Below are 22,220 nucleotides of genomic sequence, written 5' to 3'. Positions count from 1 at the left end.
ATTAGTTATTCAAGTTCCTTTTCAAGATATTATGTCCCTATTAAATAATCTCTTTCAGTTCTGTCTGGGATTCTATTAGTAAGAAATTAAAGATAGAAATGTTAATATCAGAGTCCTTGAGTCTGAAAGATTTCTACTCAATCTCTCTCAATGTCTGAACCGCATACGCACCATTGGCGTAGGCAACCAGGGTTCGATTCCCGACTGGAGCTCCTATGGTTGGGATTCCACATTAATCTGTAGGTCAACGTCTCATAAAGTCCCGCTGCTGAACGACACGTCAAACTCAAAATCAACTCAAGTCAACTCAATTTTTGAATCTCATTACTCATTTCGTTTAATACCAAGGTTTCGACGCTTAGGTTAAGCAAATTAAAAGTCGACAATTATTGTTTTGTTGTTGAGAGTTTAAAGTTCCTTGCAGACGCGAGGTCTTACAGAAAACATGGGATCCGAATCACCCGAGCTCCCTCCAGGAATCGAACCAGTTGCCCCAACGACAGAGCAAACATGCTAACCGGTTAATCACGTGTAGCTCTCATTTCATTAAATAAATAAAGGTAAAATGCAACACATACTTGAAAATGTCAAAGATAACCTAGCAAACATTATGATTAATTCTTTAAGAAATTAAGCAATGGTTTATACTAAAGTAAACTGGAATTGAGTACAATGTATTGGAAATTATAAAAAATATTCTCCCTTATACGCTGAAATATAAGCTTCTTGAATTGATCGTAATATTTCACCTTGAAATATACGTACATCTTGAATTCGAGTTTTGACAGAATATGAAATATCTTAAGAATTTTGGCCTTGAGGAACTCATTTAAGTTTAACATCCCGTGCATAAAATATCTTTACAAAGTGATTAAAGTACGAAAAATCTAGGGAGTGTTTCACCCAACCAACACCTCGTTCACAATTTGTTTATAAATCATCATAATTAACTACATTATTGCTAGTGGTGTGAGGTCAAAACGTGTTCTTCCTGTTCATCTATTTCAGAAGAAACAAATAACATCAACGTTTCGGCAGCAAATGTAGCTACTGATGATTATTAATAATGCCAAAAATAACCTCCTTTGCCTGTTAAAACTTACTTTTAACAGGACATTCTATATCTAACTTTCTTAAAGGTTTGTGAGTATTTGGAAGCTTTCACAAATATTCTGTAAAATATTTGTTCATATACATAGGGGTTATTTCTGCAATAATTGATACGAATAAAGTTTCATTATGAAGAAAATGATCTGCAGAACACCTTCAATAATATATCTTTTTCGTTGTCGTAGTAGTTGATTTGTGTTTAACATTCCGTTCTGGAACTAGGCTATATGAGATTATCTGCAGCCTAACAAGGGTTCCGAACACCCTTTGTTAATTGAAGCCTGTTTTCAGAAATATGTATCAGACCACATTCAGTTATTACTCGTTGAGGTTGGAAACAAAGTTGAATTATACTTGGTATTGGTAAGCAATGATGAAACTGGTTATGGATTTCATGAGTTTGAAGCAGTAGATCTGAGAGCGGTATAACTTAAGTAGATCTCGGAGCGATGAAACATTGATAATTGGTATGAGCGCGTTAATCTAACTCTAGTCCTTTTGGCTAGTCTAGTGGCTAAAGTGTGCATCTTTGCTGGATTTGGTCCCGGGTGCGATTGCAGTGAGAAACCACAAAACCATTACCTTCACAACCATTTACTTTCATAAGCACCCCTCGCTTTTAGGTTAAATTGCATAATCGTGGGACGTTAAACTGTTTTCTGATTTAAGTTTATTTAATTTTTAAATGAAATTCTAGCAAACGCATTTCTGCTCTTTCTCTTCTCTTCTCAATAAACATGCTTTTTGTTTCTCTTGATGTCTGCATCTGTACATTACCTTAATACATTAAATTAAATTGTTTATATTTTTTAGGCGGATGCGTCATTTTTGCATTCCTTCTAAGATTGACAGTCTGTGTTGAAGTGAATGTTTCTTACCCTCAAACGAAATATTATTTTAATGAAAAATCTGCCAGTGATGGTACGTAATTTTGAAACTGTTTTCATATTCTTTAAAGGATTTAAAATTTTGGTGATAGTTACGAATATAATCTATTTTTTCACAACGTTTTGTTATGGGACAACAAGTTATTTGTTACAGGGCAATTTGTAAACTAAACTAATCAAGGAAAGACTATGATAAAATATACAGTTGTTAAGCTTCTAGTAAACTGGAAAAGAGAGTTCAACACTCTCATGGAATGCAATGTAACACATACAAAACATGCTTCCTCTGACATTTGCAAATACACTTCAAAAAGTAAACAGTCTAAATTTGGTTCTGTGTTCCCGTCCCAACCAAATACAATTGACAATTCAATTTCAATAGAAGTAGCACTTATCATTGTCTTTCCCATAGCCGCTCAATTATAAATGTTTTCATCTACTCGAAGCATGTTAGTATGGTTCCTCTTATTTAGGTTTATTTAGGTTCCCTTCTTCGTGTTTAGGATAAAACATACATTTTATTTTGAATTATTAATTAATTATAAAAAACATTTAAATAATTCCCGGACTGAACACTAGATGAAAAATAGCAATTCAACCATCTCCTCGAGAACCATTGATCATATTTCGATACAGTTTCCATCTAATGACTAATGAATTACTTCCAAGGAAGATCTTATTTAACTCTTCGAACCGGGAGTTAAATGCCTAGCAGCCGCTGGGAGAGGCGGTGATTTAAAATCAACAAAATACCATTCTTCGCATAACATCACAAAATTGAATATACCTTAAGAACCATTTGGTCAATTACAATGAAAGTTTTAGGACTTGTAATCAAAATTTTACATTATACAAAAATGTATAAATAATGACTTTTGTGCTCTAATTGAAAGACTAATAATAAAACTTAGAACTCATATTTTTGGCCTCAAAATATTCCTTCTCTGTTGTGTTCTGTTTAGTTTAGAAGACTTTGTGTGAGAGTTTTGAAAACCAACAAACTCCAGCAGTTAGTCTTGAGTGTCATGTATTTTAGTTCGTGTGGGAGAACAACTGGCTTCAGAATAGGTATACTTTCGTTATTACTACATGTAACGAATGATATATGTCGAACCCCCTGTAGAAGCACTGTGTGGGTCCATATACGTGTGCGTGCAAGCGGATTCAGGAGTTAAAAATTTTAACATTAAACTGCAACCAACTTCAAAAAAGGATGTGATTCTTAATTAAGCCATGTATTGTGGGTACACTAATTCAGAAGTTGCATAACGAAAGTGCACCGTTTTCGACGATTCTTTTCTTTTGTTCAAATAATTGTATCCTTCCGATTGTCCCATGTAAATTTCGTCATTCGTGATATACTTTGAATCTGGAATATGAAACACATTATCGGATACAGTATTAATACCGTAATTAACCGAGTTCATTATGTATATGTTCAGGTATTACATCGACATAGATACGTCGATTTTAATGATTCTTCTCTTGTTTGAAATATACTTCCGTGGTGATTAGAGATAAATTACATTAGGATGTAATGACAGTATTTGGAAGTATTTTATGGTACTGCCTGGCAATGTTAAAACTCCATTTGAATATATATGTTCATGCATAATTCCGTAATACATAGACTTTTTTAAAAAATATTTGTTCATACATATTTTGTAGGTTGATGAATTTTATAGGAAGTTAGGGTTCACATCTTATCGTGAAATCTGAAGCACAGGAGCTGCCACCGGATTGTCGTAGACACATTGTTCTACCTTTAGTTTCATACCTAACTTGACGATCGAAATTAAACTACAACAAATTTCAATAAAAACACTCAAATGCAGATAATAAAAACATTTGTGAAGAATTAATAACGTACTTGAAGAAAAAGGCTGTACAAGAGGTCTGGTAAAAATAGAAACCAATCCATTATCATTTTCTGCAAAATTTTGTGGCATATTTGTTTTTAGAAATTAGTTTATTTGGCTTAGTAAAGGCTTTAAACTTTTGGAGGATAATAAGAATAAATCTTTCATATCTTTAGAGCTTCTCTATAAGTCCGTAAAGACGTTATCATTAGTATATAAGATTTGTCGTAATATCTTATCTTCTTTACTACTCTTAATTTTAGTCTGTTTGGTAGGAAAATGTAATGTAGTCTATTTCTTAAGATATTTATTCTTATTGTTAAAGTATCCGTTTTTGAACAATCCTACTTTGGAACTATAATATCTGTACCTGTTTGCAAGAATTACGTAAGTCCAATTTCGGCGAAAATGAGTTAAAACCAGCTTTGTATATCTTTTGTTGGTCTGTAACGTTTGGTTGGCTGGATTTTGTTGTATACGTGTTGATGACGTAATTAACCAATTTTAATGTAGTATGTCAAATATGTATTTAGTGGTTAAGTAAGTGTTTTTTGTTGTTTCCTGGAAAACAATGATATGTGTTTTACGCACTTCATACCCTCAGGTATAGAACTGAAGAGAATAATTTAAGTTAAGCTGTTTTTATAGCAGCTTCCAAATTAGTAGGACAACACTAGCTGACTTATAAGATTGTAATGTTATTACCTCCGTCAGTAGCTCCACATTATTGTTCTTGAATGAAAAACAAGACTTTATTTGAAATATACTTTTGCAATAGATAGAGTTTATCTTTGGTGAGTTCGCTAACAGCGTAAATTTGTTAAACATCTTCACGGATAATGGCAACTGTAAATATGATTGACAATATTTTATACCCCATACATGGAAATATGCGCTGAAGTTGGATTTTATAAAGTTATATATTGACATATATTTGGTAATTAACATATTCTTTTTCACCACTCTCAAAAATATTATTGACGTTAAGAGCTCATATTCTTGTGGTATGAGATTTCAAATATACCTCACACATTTGATGTAAGATAGTGTATATAAAGGATAGAGCTCTGATGTTATTTGGCATCACATTATACTGAAATCCAATAATTTTTGGCTAAACCTCTAAAAGTATTGGTGCGGTTTAAACATCATATCGTTGTGGAGAAATAATGAGCTACATATCCCTTGATGGTTATTTCGTTTCATTCGCACTTATGGTTCAAAATTTCAGATTTTCCAAAATTCGAATTGCTCGATTACTTCTAAGCACAAATTCACATGGTAATGGTACATTCATGAGGCTGCCTCATATTAAAATATAATAATAACTAGAATCGGGATATATCTAGTTACCCTAAAGCCAACACCGTACCTCTAGCTTGGTAACCTTATTTGCTTTCTACGTGAAAGTTCAAGTATGTCGATATGTGTTAAAACTTTACGGTACCTCATATTGTTTCGATGCTGCAAATTATAGTGAAACTAGCAATAATTTTGTTGAGTACTTTCAATCGTAGTGAAAGATTATCATGTCTCTAGCGTTGCACCAAGGGTATCTACCTACTGGAAACATTTCGATGATAAGTCCTGAAAAAACATTTGTATTTCCATCTCATGTGTCTCTTGTATCTTCATTCCTATAAAAGTCACTTGAAAGTCAACAGTTCCCTTATAACAAGGAGGTGCAGCACGTCTTGGAGCAATGAATACGTGACAACCAATGAATTTCCACATTGAAACTATCCATTTCCTTCAAGGGGCTTAGATCTGTGAACATTATCTGTATGTACTCCCAGGCCTGTAATAAATTATATATATAAATAATCATGGTAATGCTACAATTGGACGAAACTTATATTTGAGAAGTTAGTTCTAGGGGAGTTGAAAAGACGAGAGGGAGTATTAGAGCAAGTGCGATTACATATAGGAAAAATAAAGAAATACCTGGAGGTAAATGCATTGAAAATTGAGAATATTGATAATGTGGTAACCTAGTATATGCATTTGGATATTATATTTAAGGAGCCATTCAAGTCATAAGAGTCTCGATGGAAGTTTAATAAACTAGAATGAATGTTGGCTGAAAATACTACGTAGGGAATAGAAATTTATTTATTAGTTAGTTAGATTAAATTTATCACCGGTGCTATTGATTTTGTAACTAGAAATAGGTATAGATTGAATTTATGGGGGATTTTGTATTCGTAGGACTATTTTGTTTTATTAGGGTAGGTTCTCCTTTTGTACAGGGGGAGAATTGTTGGAAATAGGATATGGACAGAAGTGTTTACAAATAAAGAATACCCGTTATGTAGTTAAGGGGTGCGGGGTTATGTAGGTTATGCAGTACCTGTGCAAATAAGATACATTATTACGATGAATATTTTAAGTTGATGTTTACGATATGAGTATTGTGAAGATATTGTAAATAGTAAATACGTAATAGCTGTAGAATGATGAAGATGAATTGTGATACTTAACGAGTGTATACGGCACAGATTTATAATAAAGAATTATATAAAGTACTCAAAAATTTATTGTACATGCAATACTATTGAATATAGTTGTTAAGAAGGTTAAACATATACAGATTCTCCCATCCTTAGGCTCAGTTTTAACATTTGAGAAGTGATAAAGCATTTTTATTTTTTAAATATGAACATCATCCTTCTAAACCTAGTTTGAAATAATATTTTTTGAATTATCTAGAACATATGCCTATACAGAGGATGAGTTATAGCGGTTCGTCAGTAGCAAAACTCCACAGTATAACGTGCATTCGATTTCAAAATTGTGAAAATGTCAATACTGATTGCATTTAACCGCTTCTAATCTTCGCAGAATTTCAGTCAAATATTTTCTTGCATATCTTATCATTTTCCTGCCATATCATAAAACGAAAAATACAATGTTATTTTACAATTTCTATAGTTGAATGAATTTCGGAAACGATCTTTCTTTCTTATACACATTTTTTAATTACAGGTTTGGTAAAGGTTTGCAGTAATGTAGAATGCGATTTGGAGCGAGAAGTATGTGTGAGAGAGTACTTTCCAGTGTGTGATGAAATGGAAAATCCTTTCAGAGTTTTCTGGGGGTGCAAGGATATCAAAGCAAACGAAAAAGGTTATTATTGTAATGCTTATCTTTAATCTCTTAATCTTACATACAATAAGTAGTAACGACATTACAGACGTAGTGTTCTACCACCAGTATTTCATATGTCATAATGACATGCTGCGACCGGTTAGTCTAATTTAAAGACTGGCACAACATATCCTCCAGCCTGTGGTCCTTTCATATTTTTGCCGTATTGTCCTCGTGCACTTATTCTGTCCTTCCGTCTTGATGCGCTTTAGAGATGTGATCCCGGACCAACATCCAGAGAGTGCGATACTCCCACAACAGTTTTTCGAGTGCTTTACAATTTATTCCACTGTTCGAGTCGCCTCTCCTGGCGAGCTAGGTCCTTCAATGCTATCCAGACATGGTGTCAGTGCCCTATAAACAAAATTTACCTTTACTTCTTGCAAGCACTAGCTACTGCAGCCCCGGTTTTATCACAGCCCAACAGATTTAAACACAATCTGGGAGTCCTAAGCAAAGTTGTAGGTGCTTGATCATTCACAACCTTGCCCACCTCTATCGATCAATGTTTGCCGTTTTCTGCGTATAGGCACAGCGAGCACTTCGAAAAGTTGGTATATCTTCGGGGATGCGATGTTTTTTCATAAACCCTTAAATTCATTATGTTTTATTTTTTAAATACCATGAGTATAATTTTATGCTGTAAATTATAGGAAAACTAATTTAAAACCCTAGGACCAAAATTTAGGTTAACAATTTATTATTAACTATTTATAGCTATTTAGGTACATACTGCAGTTTAGACTTCGAACCTGTGTCACAATATATACTTTGTGGTTAGAGTTTGTTTTTAGTTTTAGTAATATTAAGTGTTGAAGACTTCTTTTACACGTTCACAGATACTAAACATATTTATATTGCACTATAGAATAACTGAAAGGTAAGACATAAGTATCACTTCACAGGAAAAAGTCTTCTAATGAAAGAAAAGTAACTTTTTCATCGATTTCTAGTAGTACTTGCAAAGAGGGATGTATACAAGCTGCGACAAAATGACTTACGAAAATAACTATTGTGAGATTTATACGCAAGAACTAAGCATGTAGCTAACTAGCTACACGCTGCATTCAAGGGTTAATTCAGCATTTGAGTTTAACATCAGCCACTTATCACTGAGATATTCCTCCTTCCACTGGGATTGGAAACCTTTTCCCAGAGATCTACCTAGGTAAGATCGGTAGCTTTCCCCAGTTCCCGTTTAGTTTCTCTTACGGGAATAGACTGATTTTTTTCCTGGTAAGATGCTCCAAGCAAGACGGGACTTTCTCTAGTTATGGTAGAAGTAAACCGGACTTTCTCTCGTTACGGTAGAAGTAAGCCGTATATTACGAAAGCCAATGAGTGATGCATACTGTCGGCGACAAGCCATGTTCATTTTGCAATTTGTGGGGTCACGCCTAGCAGACTCGTCTACGCAATACCGAACCACGTGCCTTTTATGTGTTAGGTATACGTACATGTTATAATAATGTTACCTTCCTAACCTAATGGTACATGTAGGTCACCCTTTTTGGGGGAGGATCACTAAACAATTCCAATGGTAGTCCAAGCAACACGGAACTTCCTATATTTACGGTAGAAGTACGTCGTACATTACTAGATCCGACGGTTGATGATGGCTATCTCCTTTTAGGGAGGGGCCGCGGAGGCTCAGTGGCAGAGCTTTCACCTCTGGTGCTTGGGGTCCCGGGTTCGATCCCAACTTTGTGGTAGACAAACACCGTGTGTGGGGGGTTTTCGGGGTTCTCCCGTTTCCTCCCACTTTCTTCATTCCACCATTTCATTCGTTACTCTTTATCACCGTTTCCTTTAGCCTAACCGGCATAACCGTGGGACGCAAAACTCAAAGATTTCATTTCATTTTTTCCTTTAGGGAGCATTAACGTTTGGGAGCTGTTCCTCGCCTGATAGGACGTGAATTCTGAACTAAGCAAAATAGTTAAAGGAAGATGAGCTTACTAGACCAGAGATTTATTTTCCGGACCTAGGAGCACAACCTAGGTGCCATTTTGGAAGTAGAATGTGATCTCTCACCTCCTGCGGTAGAAATATCACTTCACAAGTTCTACTTACCTCAATGAAACCAGGATGAGATAGCACATACCCTTCCAGATCCAATTTAACTTTTTAGTTGTCACTTAGAAGTCAGGCAGATTTCTCATTCTCTAGTAGCTTGCCAGCCGGCTACCTAATATTGTCCTTATATGGGACAGCATCAGAGTAACCTTCACCGGATATAATGAAAGTAACATATTTTTAGGCATTTCCTGACTTCCCATCTATCCCCTCTAGAACCAGAGTGCCACAATAAGTGTGTCAGGTAAAAACTGAGAATATCACTTTCATCTTTATCAACACGGGCTCAGTACTGGCCATAGTGTGATTAATTAGGAAGAAACAACTTAAACTAAAATTTAAGTGGTCATCAATGACTAACCATGACCATAAGGTAATAAGTAATGCACGATGAAATTTAGAGTTTGATAACTGTTATTAAAGAATTTAGATGTTAGACCATAAGAAAACACAACATTCATCACTCCAATCCACCAACCATCACTCTTTTCATAGAACACATTTTCCTTCACTATACAGAAAATAAATGTATTGAAACAAAGATTAAAAAGGTTGCTGGCGTCTAAATGGTTACCGCTCTTGTGCAAAGAGAAAGAATAAAATTTATATTATACTAGTTTTCGCGCCCAAGACTTCAGTCTGTTACAAACTATAAAAAACATTTGTTCTTATTGAGACTTCTAATTTTGCTACATTCAGTTCATCATTGTATGACGTAGAAATGCAGTGTAAGGAATCGGAAGAAACCAGAGAGAAATGCAGTATAAGGGCAAAATCCTCTCAAAATCCCGCGGTCACATTTTTCTTCTTTGGCAAACATCTCCTTATTAAAATCCTCACTGGACAAAATCCTGTCTAGATAAATTATCCCGTAACTAAAATCTCGCCTGATCAAAGCTTCGAGAACTAAATTTCTCTAGGCCTAAACCTTGTACAAACAAAACATCGCCATAAAATACATATCAGTCTATCTGGCTACAAGATAACAATAATACGATGTAAAATTAATATTCCAAAAATATTTAATTTAGACACAAAACGAAAAGGATTTACGGATTAAAATAAATTGATACATAATTTTAAATTAAACCCTAATTAGAAGAAATATCTCGAATCTATTTCAGTTAAATTGTTTAGTTAGTAAACTATGAAACCAACCGGGGATTATTTGTTGGTGCAAAAACTACTATATTTGAACTCCTTAAGTTAAGAAAATAAAATTATGTATACAAATCCATATTCTAAGTGTAATCGTGTAACAGTGTTTTCGAAAATTAATTCTAAGGTGGACAGAGTCAATTTTTACACTTTTTCTAAACATTTAACTTGATGTTCCCTGTATTATCATCACTTGGAAAGAACTGAATTATTTGAAATTAATTATCTGTTTACGTACTGTACTTACATTTACTTTTAAATTGCAGAAACGCAAAGTTCCCTCTATTAACACGCTTGAAGTAAGAATAGTTCGTATTCGTTACGAGAGGTAAAGTAATATGTTAGTAATATGTTATAGGGTATTAGTGGATTGGGGACTCTCCGTGTCCACTTTTAAAGTATTTGAGATTTCTGCTTATCTTTACCGTGATAGTACATATATTCTTAGAGGGATAAAAAGGTCAGTCCGTATTATGGATGTATTTGTTACTAAAGGTTTAACTATATATGCTATTTTAAATTTATATTCATTCGGCGATATTATGAACGTACTTCACTGAAAAAATCACTGTCGTAAAATTTCCTCTCTCTAGAGTTTGAATTGCGAGGTTATGTCGTAGGCAAGATTTCGTCCCGCGAGGTTTTGGGCAGGCAAAATTTCGTCTAGGCAAGAATTCTATGCGAAAGTTTAGCCTGCGATAATTCAAACGGTGAGGTTTTGCCCACGTGGGAATATGTTCCAGTGAGATTTTGGCCCATGAGAATTTAATCACAAGAGATTTCCCCCTCTTGCATCCAAATCGTAAGAGGAAGCAGTTAATCTGTAGTTGATAAAAGACAATGGTGTCAAGCATAATTAGATCGACAGTTTTGCAGGAATACTATTTGTGAATACAAGATTGAGCGTTCACTTTCAATAGTGATTCTTCTACATCATTCCTCACACTGCTATGCCTATAATTACACTGTCCCACAAATAAAAACTTTTTTTTATACTTCTGCGATCCAAATAGGTGATTTTTAAGGAAACTGTCACGCTGATTTCGAAGGTCGCCATAAGAATGCCTTCTCACGTCATATTCAAAAGATATGAACAGATTTATTGTTCGCATTATAAACAGTATAGCCTAGATTATCCGACACAGTTTTCGGGATATTTTTAGCCTGTATTCAACCGATATACAGCAAATTTAGAGGTTAAGCCTCTAGGGCTATCTAGTTATGTAAAATTTGAATTAGATCGGTTAAATAGGGGCTGAGAAATATCTCGGATACTGTGTCGGATAATCGAGTTCCTACCATATTATATGCACATTACAATGTTTTGATACACATTGCTACATTGTCAGGCCTATAGTTTCAACACACTTATGACATCAAGCAACTCTGTTTTGAAATCTGCTTACTAATGTAAATTGATATTGACGCAATAATACGTAACAGTGGCCCAGAGAAGAGCTCAAACACTTTGGGTTTACGGAGATAAGATGTTTATAAAAGGCCACAGAAATATCTATTCAAACTTTTGATGATGATTTCATTATTAAGTGCCCTCTTTTGTCAGGCTATATAAATACTACTGATGTCTTATATTGTAACGTTTGCGTTTGTGCGGTCTCTTGTAACGTTGTTTGCTCTCGCGCAGAAGAAAGCAACAACAGACTCCCATCATTGCTGGGTCTTTACGATCTTGATATCTCTTCTCCATCACGGAAATATCTTGATGAAGTCTTTTCTTTTAGTTCATCAGTAATACTTCCTACATTGTTATGGAAAAAGTCTCGATGTGAATGGAATAAGTGAATTTGTAAGGACATACTGCAAGCATTTTAAAAATTTTCTGACCAATATTCCATAATTACATTATTTTCTGTTCCAAGAAACCTGCGTACGACGCTTTTAAAGGACTTCTAAGCTTCTATCTCAGCTTCTTGATGAAGATTTTCAAATGATTCGTCCAAAATGATTTTCCTGATTTGAGGCCAAAAAAAATTCCTTCCTTCAATTTAGTATACATGATCTTAGGAAACATATTTTTCAGGTACGTAAAAGAAGTATACATGATCTTAGGAAACATATTTTTCAGGTACGTAAAAGAGTGACCATCTTTGTTGAGTGCTTTCTAAACGTTATATATCAACTCAAGTTTTATATGCAAGGGAGAAAGAGGAATTTTATGAGAAGGAACCAATGGCTCTGATTTTGATACGTACTTCTGGGATAACTTATTCCCCCTTCACCAATGTTGGAACACATGATCTCTGTCTTTAGCACGAATCCCACAAACAGAAAAGCAATATTTGGTGAAACAAGTTTGTAATCTAAAAAGAAAGCCAATAATTTTTAGGTTCCCACATATTTTCCAACCATGATATCTGTTTTATAACATGCAAAATTGCATTGGTTCCTTTCATGTCAACAGCATGTAAGCACCGGAACTAATGGTAAAGTATTACTATTATGAAGCAATACGGCTTTCAAACTAAATTTTGAGAAATCGGTAAACAATCGACAATCATCTGGATTGTCTTATATTTTTTCACCAAACCTGTAACGTCTGTACAGAAACACACATTCTCTTCTGTTAAAAAATATTGTGCACAGGGTTGATGTCTGTGTCGAAACTCAGACATTTTTGTACACTCCACATCAAAAAACTGCGACAGCTAACGCCATGCAGTTAGGCCACCAAATATATACCTTCTTACCCAAAATCGTGTCAGGTAAACAGACCTCCTGTCTCTCCTCGTTTCTTCTCTCCCATACTAAAATTAGCTAACAACATGAGCGCAATTCTAATTTCAAATTACACATGTATTAGATTCGATAAAATGTAATGACAAAACCGATACGAAACAAGATTCATAGGTTAATGTAGGGAGAAAGTGAAAAACATAAAATGAAAACTTGAAACTAATGAATGTCTGTTACAAAGAGATTCAAAAATGAGGCAGAGAGAGGGAAAGTGAGAGAGCGAGAGAGAGAAGAGGAAAGGAGTAGAAAAAATAAGAAAAGGGAGAACAGGTAAAACTGTGGAATTCAAAAGTAGTAAAAAAAGAACCTAACATTATAAAGTTCCGTTTTCAGAACTCCAACAGTAATATAGAAATAACGTTTGTTTTTTTCATATTCTTTCAGAACGATTCGAGTATATAGAACAGCGTTTCCCAACCGGTGTGCCGCGAATGATCCGCGGGTGTGCCGCGAGGAAATCGAAATAAAATTATTAATTCATGGCAATCAAATTACAAAACGTAGGGGAAAATGTATATTTATATTTCACATTCCTATGAACCTCTACTATGAATCTACAATTTCAATGTTCATATTCGGTTACTTTTCTGTACATTTTGAATGTTGAAAAAAGCATTTGTTATCATTGTTATGACCATTATTGATTCTAAAAATTGTTGCAGACTGTTCCGTAATATCATTCGATCTTTTTGACAAAGCAAACATGCATACAAATGTGTTTTAAAAGTAAAAACGATTTGTTTGTTCGTTCGTTAGTTAGTGATCTTCCTTCTTAGTGGAAGGTTGAATACAGTTTTCGAAAAAGAAAGTTTATTTTTAACAACCTCAGTCTTATATCTCATTGCAATTGTTTTCTATTTTTAAATTAGAATAAAAAAAAACATAATAATTTACCGAAAACCAGTCATCGAGCTTTCTTCTCTGTGAGGAGATTAGTAATCACAGAAATAAATTACGACGGTATTTTATATTTACAAATAATAATAATAATGTCTACATGGGTGTGAAGCAAGAATTCAAGTTACACTTGTAGTGTGCCACAAGTTGAAAAAGATTGGGAAACGCTGATATAGAAGATGCTTTAAACATTCATTATGTCACTTTCATAATCGATAGCATACTCAATTTCCAGTAGAACTGTTTATCTTCGAGACACATCTACGATAATATTAAAAGTTTAACACACATGCTTTCTTTCCGCTTGGTTTGATTGCAATTTCGGTAGTGTTCATTGGACGTACTGATCCAAAATACATTCTAATATACCCAGTAGATAGCGTTGGTCATATCTTCCATTTCAGACTACTAATGCAAACTGAACAAAGAAAAAAAAGAAAAGAAAAGAAAAGGAAAAAGAAAGAAAGAAGATGTTATCCTCAGAGCACGAAAAGCACGACGCCGAAGTTCGCATTTAATTAGATTCTCTAGATCAGATATATCGCGCTCTTGCTCCGTTTCAACTTTGTGTATGTGTGTGAGAGAGAGAGGGGGAGAAGGGGAAGATGCAAACACAGGATAGGAAAACGTCAATAAGGAGAGGAGGAAGCTAATATAAATATGAAACATACTTATCATTGCAGTGTATGATGTAGAACGCACATACTGTTTACTCGAATTATCTCCAGTGATGTTTTGTAAGTTCTTCATCAGAAGATGAATCTCAGTTTGCAGCCATTATTTTATGCGAAAAAATCATACTAGCTGATGGGGAATCATACCAAGACTTTCCATTCGGAAGTCTAGTACGCTACCACTACACCACCAATTGCTGTAGCCAAACTTTTTTCCCCCGCCAAGTGAACTTTGTGGTGGACAAACACCGTGTGCGTGAGTTTTCTCGGGGTACTCCCGTTTCCTCCCACTTTCTTCATTCCACCATTTCATTCATTTCTCATCTTCACCGTCTCCTTTAGCCTAACCGGCATAACCGTGGGACGTAAAACTCAAAGATTTCATTTCCAAACTTGTTTAACAAATGGTGTAGCGTTTTTTCTGAGATGTCTTTGAAATGTCCTGGTAATTCCCTTGCTCTTTCCCAACGAACATTCGTAAATCGTTTCTGTCATGATACAGGTGTTTACTTCCAAATTCTTACGTATTACTTGTCAAGTATGATAAGTCGATTCTTCACAATCACTTTGTGCAAAAACTAACTTTTACGTGAACATGATTTAAACCTATGTTAGATAACTGTATTACTCGTAAGGCTATTACGTTACCCCTACACATAATTCAAACACAATTAAACAATATACCTGCCAAGAGAGCTTGTCAACAACACATTGCTTCGTCTTAAAGAGACTTTGTCAACGACTCTGAATTCTGACTCTCCACACAACGATGGGACTACCCACACTTTTTCTTTGCAAGGAGAGGAGAACGTCATAAGATGGGGCATAGATTTTTCACTTTGAATCATCGATGTGCTATAGAAACGAAAATACATAGTGATATGCGGTGAGTATGACCAAATAAATGAAATGGGTTTACCTAAAGAACATACAAGTAGTGTTGCCAATTTTGAGATTTTCTTGCTAAATCTAGCGATTTGATAACATATTTTAGAGGAAAGATTTGTTTCGTTTACCATTGATAGACTAGGGATTTAGTAACATTTAAAACTTTTTAGCAACCTTTTAGTAAACTTATTTACATTACAATTAGGGTTTCTAGTGACTTTTCGCAGTACGTTTAGTGGCATTATTGTTAATGTTGTTGGGAACAATGATTATAATTGTTATCTATTTGAAAAAAGGAGATAAGAGGGCTTTGACAGACACAATGTCCTTATGGCGAAGTACCATTTTAAACTTGTACTTTTCGATTTTTGACGGTTAACTTTGCTTAATTTATGTTCTTGATTTGACTAAATTACATGTATGAGCGAAATATATATCATACAATATCTCATAACTGTGAGGCGATGTGCTCAAATTGATATCGTTTTCGTTTTCTACGCACCAAAATCATTCAGAATCAACTATTATTTTCCCGGAGGTAAAAATCATGTTGGGTAGTGTTATTAAAGGACTTCGTTATATTGAACAAATCCGTGTAAGGAAGGTAAGTGATAACCCCATGTAGCAAAATCTATTAACATGATTGCTTACTATTAGGGATTAGAGTCACAGATTGAGCTGTTTAATCGTTATTATAATGATTCCTATTGTATTGTTTGTCTTTGCACGAATATAACCAAAGTTACAAATATATTAACCAAAATTGTGTAACATTAAATGGGTGATATTATGCAACAACCATTAACCCACAACGAGTTAGTTTTGGGAAATGGCAGTTATAGGTTTCTCGACTCCATAAGATATTAAAGTATGTGCGTTGGCTTTTCTCTTCATAGATGGCAGACCGATCCTATACGCGTTATCAGGATTCTTTGGGATATGTTTCTTACATATGTTCGAATCATCCTGCAAGGTTAACTCACTTTTAATTTTTTGGGGGGTGGCTGGTTGTTGCATAACACCCCCAAATGATATCGTAACGTGATGAAATGTTTAACTTTTGTAATTAAAATTTGACTCGTATCACACATTGAACAACATGTTGATATTTCATACAGATTATGCACTGAAAAAAGTCTACAAACTGAACAATCCAAAAAGTGCTTTTATGTCTATTTTAATATTATTTTAGCTAGTATACAGTTTCTTTATTCCAGATGCCGTAATATTCCCTTGTCGTGGTGAATGCACTGAAACTGAGGCATGCGTGACTAGTGTACCAGTTGCTTCAGGAAGCGGGGAATGCAAGCCGCTTAAAAGTAAGTAATACACGAATAACAATGTTTGTTTTCGAACAGAAACTAGTATATACATAATTATAATAATACGAATGACAAGGAGTCTCTGCGATATGTCTGTGGCAAGACTGGTGCGTAACACTTCAGATATGAAGAGGAACAAGAAAAGTTATTGCTCTATTTCATATTATGGTACTTCATCACATAACCACAAATCTCTGGGAAAAGTTTTGTTGTTAAAGTCGATAAAGAACATAAACAATTGTTATCTAAAAATAATGATTGAAATTAAAGACGTACAAAACTATTAACGATTGCTTTCTTGATTTTATATTAGTGTGGAACTATCTATAAATCTTTATGGAGTTAGACACCTCAACAGCATAATAACCAAGGAAGATAGAGCAGCAGGTAGGAAATCTCTCCAACTTCTAACGCGTAATAGGATCCAAAGCGTAGTTGGAAATTTAGGTGTTAAAGAATAGTAGTGGCGAATCATGTTGCTTAGTGGTAGCAAGCGTGCTTTATGCATTTTTGAATTTGCAAAATCTGAGTTTGTTGTGCCAATGTAGAATGTAGTAGAAGTGCCTACAGACAAATCTGTTTGCGTATGGTACAACAAATTTAAGGACAATGGCTATTTTCGTAAGGAAAACCAACAAGTCTCTCCGAAGTGTCCGTTGAGAAACTCGAGCGTGAACAACGGACATTTACGACTATTTTCTGGGTTAAGATCAGAAACTACTATTCGGTGCTTATTATCAATTATAACTAAGAAATTACCTGCCTATGGATCTATTTGTGTTCCATATTTCTTTCTCATTGTGCTACTGAAGTAAATCTAGTTATTAGTAAATTACAAGTAATCGTGCAATTGATGAGCATTTACTAGTAACATGTTGTAATTCATGTATTTGTTTGCAACAATACAATTGGTAGGGCTGAAAAGTGTAAAAATCAAAGGGGGAGAATCGATCTAATCACAAAACAAGATTATGTTTTATTCTTAAGTTGCTTTGCCAGTAAATCAGAAAATGTTATATGCTAACTAACTTTCATGTTAACCTCATATCTTTTTTTCTTCTCTGTTACGAAAGTATTAGTATATAGTGAAAATGTCAGAGATGCAACGAGAAAAAAAGAAAACTCACATCTCTTAAGTTATACTTAAGATTGGAACCAATCAGACTACAGGGATCACAAACTATGACTTTCGATTGACGATATTGGAGTCTCAGTTATGAACCTATTGAGTAGTTCATTCAGAATTTGTATTTTATGTGTGAAATAATTAGTATGTCTACGATTGAAATTTAGTTATAAGCTTATGTTAATCTTTTGAACACTTAGCAAAATTCTTCTGTGTTTTCTGCTTGTCTGCTTTCACTCTTTCTTTAATATCTTCATTTACTGTTGTAGCTTGGAACATTCCGCATCTTCATTAGTGTTGTGTGTTTGTTAGTAGAGAAATAAATACAAAACCAGGGCCACGCCTTCCCGTGATTTGACCTTTATTCAATAAGCGTATTAGAAAAAGAACAGAAATACGAATGTTAATGTTAAAACAGTATTGCAATAGTATTGATCTGAATATCTTGACCATTTATTCCAGTTAAAGAAGCCATCCTCTCTTATACATAAGAGAAGACAAGGAAATAAATTTGAGCCTTCTAAAATATTAAAACATAACAAGTGCGTCCTAATAAATTGTGACAATTTAAACAATACGTCCAACTTCGTATAACCCTAATTAAAAAAACTTGGAACTTAAATAAGCAATTACTTGATTTGTAAAAGAGCTATTAATGAACCTCAAAAATATGCAATTCTTCACTCTGTCCCGTACTTTCCTAAACACTTTCTCAATCCAGAAACTCAGAAATAGCTATAAGTAAAAAGCGCATTAGACCACAGCTGTGCAACTCACGAAGTAATCGCAACCAGTTAAATTTTCAATCCACTGATTTGTTGCCAGAATCACGTACCATTCCATATTATCGAGAATACCGTAGGTTATTTTCTAGTCATAAGCTATATTCAACTCAGTTTTAACACATTACTTGTACTTGTTATTCATTTTCTACGTGCGATGGATGACAACAGTTAGCATAGTTAATGAGTCACATTAGCATCATGTATATTTTTGAATTTAATTTATTTATGGAATATAATTTTGCTTGCCTTTCCATTATTTTATTGAAATTTCCATATAACATATTAGTATCATTTCAATAAGTGTGTTTTTAATTATGATAAAAGAACTAAAATATTGTTTTCTGAAAACTTTTTAGGTGTAAAATTTCTATGTAGCAAATATTCTGGTGAGTCCTCTTGTAACAGATATATGGGTGGAAGAAGTACTATATGCTACGTCAAAAGATATGAAAACGATTTTGGGAAAACTGCTTACAAGGAAGTTTGCAAATCATACAGCAAAAATGTAAGTACATATTATTATAATATGTGATATATATCAATGCAATATGAATATTATGTTTAAGTTTATCACATTTTTAGCATGTGTCAAACATGTAAGAAGTGGGAGTCCGTAGCGAATCATATTCTTTAGTCGAAGAGCATATGGACGTCCCGGTCATTTGGATAAACATCGAACAACAGTCGACAGTAAAAATAAAGCAAAAGAGTAATATCATGTATACAGTCTTTAAAAAGCTGAAAAGTTTTAAATTTGTGTCAAGAACTTTCGATGGTAGATTGGAAGTGCTTAAAAAGTAAATATGTTAACGATTTAGTTCGAAATTTCTTATACTGTCGTCTATAGTGTATTTGATAGGAATATTTTGCCTAAAATAAACTCACATTATAATTGTCCTTGCTGGTTTATAAACGAAATTATTCAACAACTCAAACGGAAAGAGAAATATTATAGTAAGTTTTCAACTCAATAAACTTCTATACAAGATTTTTACGAATTGTGTAAGGACATTAAGACATCAAGGCAGGATATGATTCATTTTTGAAAAATTAGAAAGAAAATATTGATAATAATCCTAATGAGTTTTGGAACTATTTAAATGAATAGGCCTAAACATCTTCATGGGCGCACTTAGAAGTTTGAATGGCGGGATGCCCATCGTAATGACGAAATAGTTAATACCTTTGCTCAATACTTCGCCTCCGTATTTATGTCCTCTTCATTAGACCCGAGTGTGACTATAGCAAACATCTCATGAAGTAACGAGACTGTAATCCTAGAAACGATGTATGTTAGTGAAATTTATCTGCAGGAAATCGAAATAGCAATAAAAAAATCTTAATGTCCAGAACAGCTGTAGGGTCTGATACGATCCCTCGAATATAATCAATTTCTGTATTGATATATTTAAATATAGCCCTGCCAGATATAATGTAGTTAAAGATCCAGGTATTAGATTTGACCCGAAATTGATGTTCATTAAACACTTTATTAGGCTGCTACTCATGATGGTTTTAAATTTATTTGGATTCATAATTAGAAGTGGTATGGGATTTAGTAATATTGTAACTATCTTTAAAATGTATTACTCATATGTACGCTGGAGTAGGAATATGCTTATGTAATTTGGAACTTCTCGCAACAAAAGTATGGTCCATAAATTTTAAAAACTTCAATCAAACTTTCTTAGGTATTTAATATACAAAGTAACTGGAATGTATCCCTCACTTGGAAACCATAATATACTATAGTAAGCAATTTTAATATTTACTCATTACAACAAAGGCCTAATGTTGTCGATCTGATATTCCTCCCAAAAAAATAGTTCAAAATTAATTCGATTGCTTAAACTTTACATAATCATTTAATTTCCATGTTTCTTTAGTTAGAACTAGAACTAATATACAGGTCTCTTCTATGGCACAATGTCAAGGTCTAACATAATGCTGAAGTCACAAATCTGGATATTGTATTCTGTTTACAGCAAATTATGTTAAAACATGATAAAATTGATATACACAATTTCTGTACGACACTAAAATATTTTGTAAACTATATTATATTATTTCAACATTCTAACTGGGCATCTCTCTGCTATTGTGATAAACAAATAAATATTGATTCAGTAATTGATATCCATTATGATTTGAGTTGATTTTCACTTTGGCGCCCGTTTCAACGGCGAGAATTTTTTTGCTTTACATTTTACTTGGAATGTTTTCGAGATTGTCGTGCCATTTGAAATCATCTGTCCGGTGGTTAAAATCATCCTATGAGTGACTCCAAGACATAATTTACAAATCTATATCAATTTACCATACTACATATAAAAATAACAAGTATAGAGTTTTTGAATGCCTTAATTATTACTCAAGAAATAAAAGATGAATTATCATAAGGTTTGGATCTTGATGCAGTTTGTCAGAGACAATTACAATTACATTTTCAATGTTTATTCTAAGTGTATTTGATAGGTATGTCCGTTTAATATTCAACTCATTTAATATTTTTTCGACTACAGTTGTTAATCATACTTCACTGTGTCAGTATTCAAAGGGAATGTTAAAATATTTTTGATAGTATGTTATACTGTTAAGTAATTTTATATTTAATTTCTTACAAATGAAACTTCTGACGTTTCAATTGTATACAGTGCTCTACAACTTTTCCTTATTCGTAGAATAGAATTATTACAGATCGGTAATTAACATAAAACATAAGCAAGAACAGTATTAAATTCATTTCGCTCATTCAATTCCTTGAAAATAAATGGAAATAAATGCTTATTAACTATCATACAAACCAAAGAAAATCTAAGAAAAATGCAAAATGAGCAAATGAATAACTAATATGGATATAAAACACGCTCTTAAACTACTCACTCACAGTAAAAGATTTTGTATTATTACTACATGAGGAGCTAAATTCGAAGCAACATATATCTACTGTAACTAGTAAATCGTTACGAATACTTTCATTATTGTATACACACAATCTGGTACACACGCTAATTTTTTCCACTATTCGAGAATGTGACTCAGTATATGGAGCATTCATAACAAACTCCTTAGCAATATCAATTCAAAAATACGGAATATCTGCGTGAGATTATGTAATGACACACATAAATCTGAACTTATTCTACACTTACTAAATAAAAACACAGTTTTAACAACGTCAGTTGACAATTGTTGAATTTACACTGCCTGATGCACAAAATAATAAACAATAATGACTTCTATTTAGCCTTATAACTAAGCTGATACTTCGAAATGAAATCCATCCTACCTAAGAAAACGAAAACTCGGAAGTCCCTGCGACACAAACAAAAAGCAGGTAAAGCTTTTTGTATTATAGCTCTGAGAGTTTGGAATTCATTACCTTCCGATATATATAATGCATTAAAATATCAAATTATACTTTCAACCCTGTGGATACAACTATCTAGGATTAATATCATTAGACTAAAGCCACATCCACGAACAGCTTATATGTATATTGAAGTAACGTAATTCAAGTTATTATCCAGTTCAAAA

General features: G+C 33.7%; 1 protein-coding gene across 1 annotated transcript in view; it reads left to right on the top strand.

The window, feature by feature from the left end:
• Window positions 1-1,931: 1,931 nt before the first annotated feature.
• LOC145660837 (uncharacterized) overlaps window positions 1,932-22,220 on the top strand; it is a 91,981-nt gene continuing 71,692 nt past the window's right edge. Inside the window, exons 1-4 of the mRNA XM_081726258.1 lie at window positions 1,932-2,031; window positions 6,842-6,982; window positions 16,668-16,769; window positions 19,040-19,188. Coding sequence (XP_081582384.1) covers window positions 6,925-6,982; window positions 16,668-16,769; window positions 19,040-19,188 — 309 coding nt within the window. The 5' untranslated portion in view covers window positions 1,932-2,031; window positions 6,842-6,924. The remainder of the gene's footprint in view (window positions 2,032-6,841; window positions 6,983-16,667; window positions 16,770-19,039; window positions 19,189-22,220) is intronic.

Source organism: Thermobia domestica, chromosome 9 (genome assembly GCF_964235325.1).
Source record: "Thermobia domestica chromosome 9, izTheDome1.hap1.1, whole genome shotgun sequence".
NCBI lineage: Eukaryota > Metazoa > Arthropoda > Insecta > Zygentoma > Lepismatidae > Thermobia > Thermobia domestica.
The sequence above is the reverse complement of the archived record's forward strand: the minus strand, read 5'-3'. Positions and strand labels throughout refer to the sequence as shown.